This window comes from Pagrus pagrus (assembly GCF_965226575.1).
Source record: "Pagrus pagrus genome assembly, chromosome: 20".
NCBI lineage: Eukaryota > Metazoa > Chordata > Actinopteri > Spariformes > Sparidae > Pagrus > Pagrus pagrus.
The window spans coordinates 12,933,489-12,946,572 of NC_140207.1; the positions used below are offsets into that span (position 1 = coordinate 12,933,489).

At 43.3% G+C, this 13,084-nt stretch overlaps 1 protein-coding gene across 8 annotated transcripts in view; it reads right to left on the reverse strand.

The window, feature by feature from the left end:
- Window positions 1-57: 57 nt before the first annotated feature.
- Window positions 58-13,084, reverse strand: part of ncoa2 (nuclear receptor coactivator 2) — a 63,278-nt gene continuing 50,251 nt past the window's right edge. For 7 of the 8 annotated variants that reach the window (XM_084340167.1, XM_084340170.1, XM_084340165.1 and 4 more), the window contains 11 exons: window positions 11,174-11,372; window positions 10,799-11,005; window positions 10,070-10,273; window positions 9,186-9,315; window positions 8,890-9,064; window positions 8,478-8,774; window positions 7,968-8,045; window positions 7,365-7,836; window positions 6,331-6,508; window positions 4,869-5,082; window positions 58-3,408 (listed from right to left, as the gene is read on the reverse strand). In XM_084340167.1, coding sequence (XP_084196293.1) covers window positions 3,397-3,408; window positions 4,869-5,082; window positions 6,331-6,508; window positions 7,365-7,836; window positions 7,968-8,045; window positions 8,478-8,774; window positions 8,890-9,064; window positions 9,186-9,315; window positions 10,070-10,273; window positions 10,799-11,005; window positions 11,174-11,372 — 2,166 coding nt within the window. In that variant the 3' untranslated portion in view covers window positions 58-3,396. The remainder of the gene's footprint in view (window positions 3,409-4,868; window positions 5,083-6,330; window positions 6,509-7,364; window positions 7,837-7,967; window positions 8,046-8,477; window positions 8,775-8,889; window positions 9,065-9,185; window positions 9,316-10,069; window positions 10,274-10,798; window positions 11,006-11,173; window positions 11,373-13,084) is intronic. The other variant, XM_084340172.1, reaches the window with a different exon arrangement.

Consider the following 13,084-nt stretch of genomic DNA (forward strand, 5'->3'; position numbering starts at 1 on the left):
GAACATGGAGGCCTGAGCTAAAACCTGCTTCAATCACATGAAATAAGAGTCACTCGGTTAAATACTGCAATAACAGAATTCTTTATTTACAAGGCAAATAGCATCAGCGAAGCCATATTAGTTCACAACTTGCATAACTGTGGTTTTTAACTTCTCTTGTATATCTAATTTTGCATAAAACGCCCACACACACTAGGGATACAAAGATGGATGCAGGTATACAGTGTGATTCCTGTGAACAATGCAGAAAAAAAAATATCTGGGGAAAAACACAACAGTAAGCTTTCTTCAGAAAGTCCATATAGTATTTTACATATTGCTTCAATATCCCTATGTATCATCTTTTCCATACAAACAGTGGTGGGGAGGGGAGGGATGAGATAACAGAGTCTTCAACCCAACACAGAACAGAGAGCAATGATGAGGGCCAGATCAGCTGGGAGCGAGTCTCCAGCTTCACTGAGCAGAGTTCAACAATGATGCACCCATTCAATATTGTACACAAGTCATTATACAAATTTATACAGACAGCGGTGTAATGTACAAGAACGAGAACGGACGAAATCTAAGGCATTATGCTAGGGTTTTTAGCATTTCAAGGTTGCATCTTAGCTCTAAGAAATTGGCAGACAATACAAAAGGGCATTTAAAGTTCTTTGAAACCAAAGAGAAAAAAAAAATAATTTCGTTTGGTGGGTCCAAAGCCTGGATATTTGTTAGGGGCAAAATCATTTATTTGCTCCCGTCCTCATTATAAATGCTAAAAAATGCATTGCTACCACATGGCTTTAAATCGTTTTTTTTTTTTTTTTAATCTTGACAATCTTTGGAAATTTTGCAAAGGGCTGTGAATCATTCTTTCAAAATGGCTCGAAAAGGCTTGTTCTGCACGACTGTATGATACAATCAAAACAGCATTTATCAAAAAAGTGTGATCACCTGTAGGCCTGCAGCAAAACAACCGCAGGACGTCTGCAATGATGAGAAGCAAGACATTAATGCAGACTTTCTGTGTCCCAAAGTTGACTTGCTACAGCTTCAAATTTCATGTAGAACTCAATGAAAAGAAAAGAAGCAACAATGGGCAACTTCCTACCTAAATGCTGAGAAGAGCACTGTGTATGTGCACAACACCATGTTGTCAACATGTTGACAATACACACCATCAGTCACATCCTTAGGCCTTAAATGACAATACATTCAGAATGATTCTCTTCCTGTTTTATGCTGCAACATCTACATTAGACCCTGTTAAGTGACATCATCATAAATTTCTCATTTTTCTGTGGGCCTCAAAGCATGCTAACCAACAGGTCGTCTCTCACTATGAAAATAAAAGCTGGTAGAATTCAGAAATCCAATTGAAAGGTGAGGATTATTTGGCTTGCTCCAAGTCTGTCCTGGGTTAAAATAGTTGATATAAAAAGTTTGTCTTTTTTTTTGTTGAGGAAAATGTACTTTTGAGGTTAGAGAAGATGACTTGCTTTACATCTTGTGAAGGTCAAACCAAACCCCTACTGGGGCACAAGAACAGCATGTCATTACTGAACACTTTATAGTTGAACTAACTGCCTGAGGTCATAAAATATGGCTAAGTGTCTGTCAGAGAAGGTCTCATGAACCGTGCAGTCTTAACTCTGACCTCTGCTATAGACGAGTGGCTGGAGGCGGAGAGGGCGTGTGTGTCAACAAGGGGATCACAAACTCCTTCCCTCTCCAGGCCTCAGCCAATGCTGCATAATCTAACAGGAACGCTGTGTGTGGCTGTAGACTTTCTTGGTACAAACTGCAATAAAAAACTGTGTTTTTAATACTGCATCCAAACGTGGAGCAAAAATGTGTCCTTTTTATTCAGGAAACTGTACAAAAATTACAAAAAGAAAAACACAAAAAAACCCCAAGAGTTTCTCAAGTAATCGTTATTGCTTGTTTACATCACACCAGAACAGTTTGCACCTAGCAGCTTGTATGAAGCAGTTTTCACTCCAGACAACATAGAAAGCACACTTTAATTTTTTTTTGAGTTATTGTATGGCTGTGTTGAAGTTGTGTGTTTTTTTTTTCTTCCTTTTTTTTGTGGTGTTCTATGCTAAAGGCAGAGAAGCAAGCGATAATCTGTACACTGTATACACAGCACACCCCCTTACAAGCCTTCCCTACCTCCCGCACCCACCCCTGTCTGCATCGTACCAGAACATCAGAACGTGAAGGCTCCCACTCCACTTCCCAAAAACAAAAAGAAAAGAAAAAACATAATCCTGCTCTGCTTCAAGAGGCAGTTGTGACCAGACGGGGGAACCAAACCCTAAGGAATAAAATAAATAAAAGAAAAAACGCTTTTCTTATTGTTATGTACAATCTCTGTAATTCATCTTTAAACCATATATGATTTTGACATCTTCTTCTGAAACTACAGGACCAAAGCATAATCCATTATTCAGGTTAATAGAAGAATCTTCTCAGAAAGAATACAACCATTACTGTTAAAATTATAAAAAAAAGTGCCTCTTTCACACTTTTAGAAATATTTTTTCTCGTTGCTACTAGGATAAAGAATCATCTACAATAATTAAAATGAATCTATACAGAAAAATAAAACTTAATTTAATACACTATATAAACCTCTTGACTAAATTAGTCTAACCATACAAATCACCATTCCACTCAAAACCATTCTTCTGCAGTGTTTTTCAAGATCAGTTTTTTCAACCATATCTTCATTCTACATCTTAATTCTCAAGAAGAAGAAGAAAAAGAAACAACTAAAATAATATTAAAATAAAGAACAGCAAAAAGGCAAAACCGGCTAAGTGTTTGAGCTCCATCCATAAATCTGAACATAACTTGGAGTCCTTGCTGCCATTTTTGGAACTATGTGGAAATGTCACAAACGTGTGAGCAAAAAAAAAGAAAAAAGAAAAAAAAAAAGAAAAATCAGTGTAGATCATTTTTCTTGAGATGAGATTGTAAATGGCCGCTGTCCAGTGAGAGGAATACATTCATCGGAACAAGGGATCCCACCCACTGCTGCCCCCCTTGGGTCAGTGTCCCCCACCAGGAGGCCCTACAGTAAGTCACACTACGGTGAATGCAGCTGGACAGGCAGACAGACTGGCTCATCACAAAGGCTCTCCTCCAGGAGGGTTAGGCATGTTGTACAGAGATCCACAATCCTTCCCCAGCCCTCTTCACACTCCAGTGTCTGTTCGGGGCTGCCCAAGAGAGATGCCCGGCTGGGACAGACGGCAAAACCTGGGCTGGGGAGACGGGGTCAGGGCACGGCCTGGCTGGGTCAAGGGGCAGTCGGTTGGTTACATGTTTGTACAATTTTTAAAGGGCCGACGTACTCCTTGCACCAGCTGATCACTGAGGTTCAGGTTAAGAGCTCCATGAGGGTCAACAGTATTTCTGCAGAGGAAAAAAAACACATGTTGAGTCACAACAAAAATTTAAAAGGGCAACTCCGCCAATTGTACACATTAAAATTGCATTATGTAGGAATTTTAGTTGAGAACATTCAAAAATGTCTGACATTATGCCATCTATGGGTTGTAAAGATATAAACTATACCAAAGTTAGCATGCTAACCAGATAGCCCTGACCTGTCCTGACCTGCCACAAAAGGCTTTATACTATTTTTTTTTTTTTAGTTTTTACACATTATGCAGTAGTGCCCCTCCAACACCTGTAAACACACCTGTATGTTTAAAATTGGTGGAGTTACCCTTTAACAGCAGAAGTGATTGGTTAACTTGCAGAACTTGAACTTGAGTAGAACAGCCACATGTTCAAAAGACTTTAAACAATCAGAAACCATCTTGGAACACACCATCCAGCCTAAAACAAGTCGGTAAATCAACAAAAGCCTGCGCTAATGGCCAAACGGTAAATAATTGAAATTATCTAAGTGCCAATATATTTCTATAATCCTGGATGGAGGATAAATCAAGTGACAGATATACTGGTATGTTACAACAGTCTGAAGTGCAGACAGTCAAACAGCAGCACCTTGGTTAAATATTCATGGCCTTTTATTGGGCTTAAAAGCATTACGGACAACAGTGCATTCCACATACCAAGCTAACAATACCAGGGAGACGGAGGAAGAAGGATTAACTTGGTTGACATTAAATAATCACCAGAAATTGAGTGCTGACAAAACATTTGCATGTGTACCCGATTTTCAGTGACTGAGGTCAGTTGTTTTTGTGTAAAATAAAAGTCTGACTTCTCACCTGGTCAAGTCAAGTTTTAGGATACTTGTATGTGCATAAAGAGTGTGTGAGTTTGACAGATCTGTGCTGTAAGGAGTCATGTTTTCCATGTTAAGTGATCCAGCCGATAAGTCTTAAGTCCAGACAGGCCAGCCGCTGAACACCATACAGTAATGTCTATATAGTCTAAATGGTCTGGCTCTAAAGTGCCTACTGCTAATTACATCATTGTCCTCTAAGTTCAAGTGAAGCATCAGAACTGCAGCTGGAGGAGTTACGTAAACTACTGAGTAAATTATTCACTAGCACGGCTGTCCAATAAGTGTACCCAAACACTTAGAGTCTTACGATAAGACAAACACACATATGAGCAGCCTGGAGCCGTGAGGAACAAAGACGAACCTTTTAGTTTTTCTTGGTCCCCCGATTACTGTGTAAAACCGTAAGGGGTCCAATTTGCTAACCTCCAAGGCTTAAACACTAAAGTGGTTATATTCCTACAAGGGACTAGTGTAAAGGTACACTCTGAGGATATTACTGGAAACTTGAAAAACAGCTACAGTCTGGGTCATACTTGCTCCTACAAGTTTAAAAACTGTCTTTATTTTTACCCAATTTAGAGAATTGATGTGTCAAGACTGGTGTGGTATTTACCTGTTCTTGCCCCATGGAGGGCAAGCCGGGTGAGGGCCCTGAGGCCATGGACGTGACGCTCATCTGTCCGGCCATCTGGCCCATGCTGCTCATGCTGCTGGTTGCCATGTTGGTGGCCATCGAGACGTTGTTGAGGCTCATGCCATTGCCGTTGTACATGTTGCCGTTATTCTGCTGGGTGAACTGCGGTGACGCCTGCTGCTGTGAGAACATGCTGTGGAGAGGGAAGGAAAAGCAAAAAAAGTCAAGCGAGATCAAATATTTTGCTATGAGAGCAGAGGAGATGCTTTAGGCTCTTCTGTGCTGCTCTTAGCACTTCCATTTGAAATTATCTTAACTTTTTAAAAATGTGCTGCTGTCGTCACCGTCATTCCTTTTCACGCAACCAATCATGTTTTCAATGACCTGTACTTGTCACCCCTCACCCTGGTAACCAGGAAAATGGAGGAGAAGCTTGTTCTGGCTGTCTCTGTTTATCCTGAGCTTGATATGTCCGACAGAAACTATCATTACAGAGACAGAAAAGTCCATTTGTGGGAGCAGATCCACGTGATTGAATGTTGCTGGTGAGTGTTGTGCTTTTATCACCTTAAACGTTGTAAGCATGTTGTTTTAATAGCTACTTAGCTAATGTCAATCAAAACCAATCTCTTACCACATATGTGCACATGTTTGGATGTGTATTTGAATCTGAGCAGTTCTTCAACATTAAAGTTTGACATTTCCAAGAAGCATTTGTGACTACTGAAATTAGCAGTTAATATATTTAGTAACACATTATGTATTTGACCACTTGTGTTTTGAAAGCTTCGACCTTTTGCTGAATGTAGAACACGTAAAAAAGAATAAGGTTGCCATGACTCAACACAAATTCGGGCAACATATCACCAGAGTAACCGCTAAATGTAACCGCTAAATGTAGCTGCTAACTGTAGCTGCCCTTAGCAAGTTAGTTCAGTTAGCTGTACAGCAAGTGGTTCTTTCTGGGACCGCTGGTGTTTACACTGTCAGCACAGAAGCATCGGACCGGGGCGGGCTAGCTGGTCAGCATGCTAACTTACTGTAAATAGATATCTCTGCAACACAATGCATAGACTGTCAAAACTGTTATTTATTCGCATTCTGTTGATTCTGGATGCTTTCAACCAAAATTCTTACATATTGCGCCTTTAATGTCAGTCAGCGGGTCGGTGTACAACATCTCTGAGCGGGATAAAGTATAAAATTAAAAGTAGGGGTCACCAGAATTGACAAAAAGATTAAAGTTCTTTGGGGTAGCTTTAAGCAAGTTCTGCATCCATAGGAAGTGTCTTTTTTCTAGCATTATAAAGAGATTTATGGACATTATGCCGTAATATACATCAGAGATATTAATTTAACTGGAAGGTGTAGCACACAGAATCTAAGCTTTTAAATGAGGCACTGAAGAGTTTATATGGGACCAAGTTTCGTTGATTTTTACCTGTTTCCTCCTATGTTGCCCTGTGGCCAGCCGTTCATGTCAGGTGAACCCTGGAAAGCAGCGTTTCCTTGGCCCTGCTGCATCATCGGGGACTGCGTGTGGGCCATGCGGGGAGAAAGCAAGGGGCTCTGTGGTGTGCCGGGACCTCCAAAGCCTCCGTCGGCCTGTTGGCTCATACCTGTGGCGGACGCATCGAGACAGACCAACCAGGAAATTACAGCAACTACAAACCAATGTACTGAGTGGGCTGACTGTTTTGCATTCCAGGTAATTTACACAAACATGCCACATAAAGACAAACTTTATAGCAGAGTATGAGCAACTGAGCGAGCACGATGATTAGTGTGAGTGAAGACAGTCCATTCCAGTCTGTAATCAGAATTATTGACAGACAGTAACTACTTCCTACATGCATGTAAAGCAGGCAAGGAACTAGGGAAAAAAGGGAATAAGGAGATGGCTTAGGAGAAAAGGGGAAGACAGAAGTAATGTCTAGTGGAAGTTATCACTCTGTACAAACCCACGGGCCAGAATCAGATTAGGGAGTGAAGGATAAATCAAAACATGTTATTATACCAGATTATCAGATTATGCCCAGATTACACGACACACTGTCAGGCTGACAGGCACAGTGCCTTGATTACTGCTCTGCCTGCTCACAATCAACAAAGAGTCAGGTGTCAGTGTGTAGCTGGAGTTAAGCTTTGATTATTGCACTCCTGGTGCCCTCTGGTGGAGTAACAGCGTATCACTGGGACACCATTTTGGACAGTGCACAGAACAATGAGAATATACGACCACCCTTCCTGACAACAACTCATGTGTTATTAAATTGGAAAATAAATATGGTTTAGTATGATTTGGATCATTTAATGTCAACTGATCAATGAACAAATCAGATGATTGCCGCGACTAAAAAGCATGTGATGCTGTGCAACTAGAGTCACATCAACACACAGACACAATAGCACACACATACACACACGCAGGTTGTAGCGTGACGTGTGTGGTAGGCTGGGGTGTGGGAGCAGTACCTGAGTTGGGAAACTGAAAGGCACTGTGCTGCATTTGGGGGCTGAGTACGGCCCCGTACTGCCCGCCCATCATGTTTGTGTTTCCCATCATCATCTGTGAGGAGGAGGAGGAGGTGGAGGAGGAGGAGGAGGAGGTGCCATGCAGGTGGAGCTGGGGGTTGGGGGGGAGAGAGGGCAGGCTGGGGGAGAGAGGGGAGGAGAAGGGGCTGGTAGGGGGAGGTGGCGAGGCCAGGCCTGTACTGGTACCGTAGCTGGGCGGGTAGGGGAACTGCTGGGGGTTGGCCTGGGGGATCCGGGGGTTACTCATGCCTCCGGCGGCCATGTTGGGAGGCAGGCTGAGGCCCTGGGCCCTCATGGCCATGCTTCGCTGCTGCTGGACCTGCTGGGCCTGCTGCTGCTGCTGCCTCTGTCGCAAGTGATTACTCAGCAGCTCCCGCTGACGCTGTGCCAACATCTGAGCATTGATGGTCCCCTGGAAGGAGAATGATGTGCCAGAACAAAGGAACACAGAAAAGAAAATTTGTTATACGACATAACTAACACTGAAATTAAAAGCCTTACATTTTCTGCAAGTCATCAACAACCATGGCAGTGGTGACCTACCTGGTTTGGAGCACTGGCCCTAAGAGGTAGGTTCACATTTGACACACTACTCATCTGAGTCATCATTGGTTGACGGTTCTGGTGGGACAAGAAACAGAAGAAGAGGTTAATCAAAGATCTTTGAAATCCTTGATTTTGTACTGCTCACTTCCAGCCAGTAAATAGTTAAAAAAAATATAAACAAAAAACTATCAACACAAGGGTTATGGGTCAATCTGGATTGAAATGATAGGGCAGATTTAATAAAACCGATTAGATTAATGGATCTAATTCACCATTCAGTGCAGTCTATTGAATATTGAGCAAATGCCTTCAAAGACCAGCATGTGGCAGGGTAGACTTAAATGTCCAAATTATTCCTTGTTTGCACAGAAGTCCTGCCAAAATGTCAACATCAAGGATAATTACACAACTCAATCACACAGCTACTGATCAAACAGCATGGTTGCATCAGAAAGAGGAAAGAATCAATAGACATTTCCCCTCCAGCAGTGTCAGGTGCACACGTACCTGTTGGGACTGTAGCCGGTGCTGGAGCTGCAGTCGTAGTGTGTTGGGCTGGTTGGGGACGACCCCGGTCGGCCTGAGTCCGGGCCGGGCCTGCATCCTCATCATGGGATAACCTGGCCTTGGACCCATCTGGCCAGACATGGGATGGAAGCCTTGCTCTTGCATGGCTGCACCGGGGTAGCCCCTTTGGGCCATGTGGGATGGTGGGGGACCAAATTGCTGGGTGTACATGGGGGGCTTTTGGTCTATCATCATGGAGGGGTCCTGGGGGAACTGCTCAGGCTCAACTGATTGGCTCTGAAATGGGAAGACACAGACACAGATTTTTTAAAATGTAAAGCCATATAAAATGAATACTAAAAACTAGAAGTGTTTTAATGTGATGATGTAAGTTAGGAAGGCTGGATCTCACCTGTTCTACTAGAGCAGGGATCCCCAGAGCACGATCGATCTCCTCCAGGCCATCAAAGTCTTTTAGTGCAGTGTACAGCTGGGACATCAGGGCCCCCTCGTCGACTGCACTGCCTTCACCAGAGCTGAGTCCAGTACTGCACAGCAATTCATCCTGCGGCGCTGAGTGCACCGGCCTGCGCAGAAAGGGAGACAAAGATGGTAAATGGAAAATTCTAAGAAAACAAAAGAAAAAGGGGGGAATCTTAATTTTGATTTTGTTAGCGTGTAATAGTAACTTGGAAGCAAGTTGCTTACCTGCTCTGGTTTACAAAAGCTGTCTGGTCGATGGGCATCATGCTGTCAGGCCAGGGGGCTGTCTGGTTGGGTGGAGCCTGTTGTTGGGAGAAATGGTGGCCAGCCATACCGATATCCATATCAGGTTGGGCTTAATAAGGGAAAAAACAAAACAGATAAAGGCAGGGTTAGAGACTACAGCAGTGATTAATCGATTAGCTGTCAACTACTGAATTAACCGCCAACTATTTTGATAATCTATTAATCCTTTTGTGTTCAAATTTGAATAATTTCTGTTAAACGGAGTATCTTTGGCTTGAGGACAATACAAAGCATTTTAGAGTGTCATCTTGGGCTTTAAGAAACATTTTTCACCATTTTCTAACATTTAATGGACCAAACATCTAACTGATTATTGAGAAAAAGATCAAGAGAATAACCCAAAATTAAAATAATAAAATAATTCTGCAATTGTGGTTATCACAAGGAAAACAATCTGGCATCACAGATGATGGTCACTTATCTCTAAAACACAGAACAATCAGCACAAAGAGCAAAGTTTTGCATCATTAATTTTTTAAGTGCAGTTCTATGACTAGCCACTTGGTGGCAACCTTTAACACTGAGCAGTGTTAATATACTGTAATATGGGTGAGTTGAGGTCCTTTCCTCTGTGCCTCATCAGTCTCCCTGCACCATAAGTTTTCCAAGGACTGTGGCTGATAATTCAGCAAAGAAAACCTATAAAATTAAATCGCTTTCATCATTGTTTTTGCTTTTAAAAATGCTTTAGTGGGGGTATTATTAGTCCATGTGGAATCTACAATATAATGTCATACCGTCATATAGTTTCTGCATTTAAGACTCTATGTAACATGTGTTTCAAAAGTGCTGTGAGCTCTCACCATTAGCCATCATTGGGGACTGGAGCATCTGTCGGGGCCCTGGCTGGCTGTTGGGTCTCATGGGAGCACTGTTGGGCCCCATCCTGCCCTGCATGGCACCTGGCTGCCCAGGGCCCGAGGCTCCAAGAGGAGGGGCGGAGGCTGAACCCACCCAACCCTCCTGCTGCTGCATGGCCGGCCGTGGACCACCTGGAGCCATCAGTCCTAGAAGAAACAAACACACACACAGGTAGATGAGAAACTGTTAGAAACACCTCGGGACAGACTTCGGTGGAAGTCCTCAGTCCCCATGATGCAATAGTGCAATTTTAAGGGGAAAATACATTTATTTCGTACCGGGGGAAGTTTGAGGGCTTCTAATATGTGGGAGTGACTGTGTGAGAAACGTGCCAGTGTGAGTGACTCAATACTTCCTGTCACAGGAAGTGAGTCACGGTGCCATGACATGATATGTTATAGGTTGAGAGCGACAGACACATAAGGGGAAAAAGGTATTTCCTCAGAATTCGGAAAGCAGCAACAAGTGTCAGTGGAAGTAATTGTGCCTTCTCAACTGGTTTTACCACTGTGAAATAAACCAGCATAAGAGATTTCAGAGGAGATTTTCATTCATTTGATTTGATTTTAGTTTGTTGTCCACTCTAAAGTGTTAAATGATCAGAAAATGTTGTGTGTGTTTTTGCAGATTTTTTATTCATGTGTATGAAAACTCATGACTGTCACACCCACCTGTGCCGACCATACCGGCCTGGTTAGCCATCATGCCGTGACTTCCCACCATGCCTTGCTGCTGTTGCTGCTGTATGAGAGTGTATGGGCTGGAGGCCCTTATGGGGTACTGTAACGATGGCTGCTGGGGTGACACATTCATGTCCAGAGACACGCTCCTCACAGGCAGACCCCTGCCTGGCTGGCCTGGTCGGACACCTCCGAAATCTGCAGACAGGAACGAGTGGGTTTTAGCCAAGTGTGCAACAGTGGAGAAGTCAACAAATAACAGTTTGATCAGTTAAACCTATGAACACACTTGGGATTATGTTTTAATAATTGTAATATAATGTTTTATTTTTTTTATTTTTTCCCCCCTGTAAGTGTTGGACTCACTCGTTGGGCCCATGCCAGTCCCGATGCCCCGGTGTTGCTGCTGTGCCGCCATGGCAGGATTCGTCTCGGACATCTGCAGGATGTCATTGATGATGTTCTGTTTGTCCATGGGACTGGGCAACGAGACGGGCCGCGGCTCGCAGAAGAGCTGCGGCTGAGCATTCTGCAGGTCGTTCAGGATGTCATCCAGCTCTGACGACTGGAGAGAGCAGAGAGAGGAAGAGAGAGAGGGGGGACAAGTGTGAAAACAAGAACAGATGAACCACTTAGGCCTCCATTTAAAAAGTAATTGCTGCTTCACCTGCAGACACAAAAATATAGAAGTGACGGGAACACACATTTACTGAGCACAAAACGAGCCTGTAAACATGACAACACTTGCACAAGGAGTCTTTATCTGGAAGATGGGAACAGCAGGCTTGGCCTTGTTTATAATACAGCAGTAACCCCGGGATAAAATGGACCACTTTCCATCAAATCTAGGCCACACTTCACTTTGACTTAGCTTATCAGACACGTACTACTCTTTGCTTACCGGCTGGTGTTTTCAAACGGCCTCTGCTCCCCTTTCGCACATATTTAAGAAATACTATATCAATTTGAACAATTTTGTTTGCCACCAAAGCAAAAGGCAGAAAAGGTGAAGCTGCTTTCTCCTGAGTAACATGTGTGAGCAGCGCGAGGCGGCAGGAGTTTGGTTTGTGCCAAAGTTGGAATTGCTCTGCGCCCCCCTACTGCAAACAGCTGGACTGATCCTGCCCAATACAGGCCAAGGCTGCATTCACAGTCACACACGGCCGGGCTTTGGACTATGTGGCCAGTTTCTGTTTAGTTTTTCACACAACTATCTTAAACAAAGACAAGGCCATGCCGGGATCTGGTTTCTCTGGCTCAACTGAAGAACAGCTCTGACTATGAAAGATGAATCTCTTGGAAACTCTTCTGTTTCAGGACGCTTTTTCTCTATGAGCAAAAATAACAGGAACCCCAAAGTAATTCACTTACCTACAACACCAACAGGACAGTGTCACCAAAAAGTGCAACATTATTAACTTGGATTGAATTTAATTTTACTGACAGGCAATAAATGTAGGGTGCGTTCAAAACAGAACAGAAACATAAACACAGGTGACCAGTGGTTTCTAGAGAGGCCTGAGGGACTTAAGGTAAATAAGTTGCATTGACTGTTACTGGCCACGAGAGTGCAGCACACTGTGAATCACTGACGGCTCCTCATCGTGACATACTGTACAGCACACAGAAAACAGCACAGCAGCCACTGTTTCCATGTCGTACTTCAGTGTTCCAGATAATGACATGTGAATGTTAGGCATGCAAATGCTACTTAAGATTACAAGGCTGCCAAGAATACCTGAGAGAATGCTCGTCTTTTAGCGTACCAAAGCCTGCATGTGTTTTAAATTAGACCTTTTGCTCCTCCACCTTAAAGAAATGATGTTATTAAATCATCAGCAGCAGACAGATAGCCACATAATGCCGATCACTCCGAGCAGCAGACAAGCGCACAGGATATGTGGGAGAGCTAGAGAGAGTAGCAGAGTGAGGGGTGGGGAGTGGTGGTGGTGGTGGGAGAGAGAAAAGCCCTAATGAGGTCAGGAATGATGTAATGCTCCTGTACGCTCTCGGTTTGCTCTTTTCTCCTCCTCCTCTCCGATTCTCTCTCCTCCCACTTTCTATTTCTCTCGTCTTCTCTGGTTGCTTTTACCCTTAATGGGTCCTATTTCTTTCATCCCTGTTACGCTCTTCTTTCTATGCATGTCAGCGCATGTAATGCAATCCATGTCCTTTGCTGCACCTCAGGCTGACATACTGTATTTGGGTAGAATTGCAAAGATTTGTGAGTCCAAATGACCATTATCAAATATTTAGTCTCAAGCGAGCAAGATCATT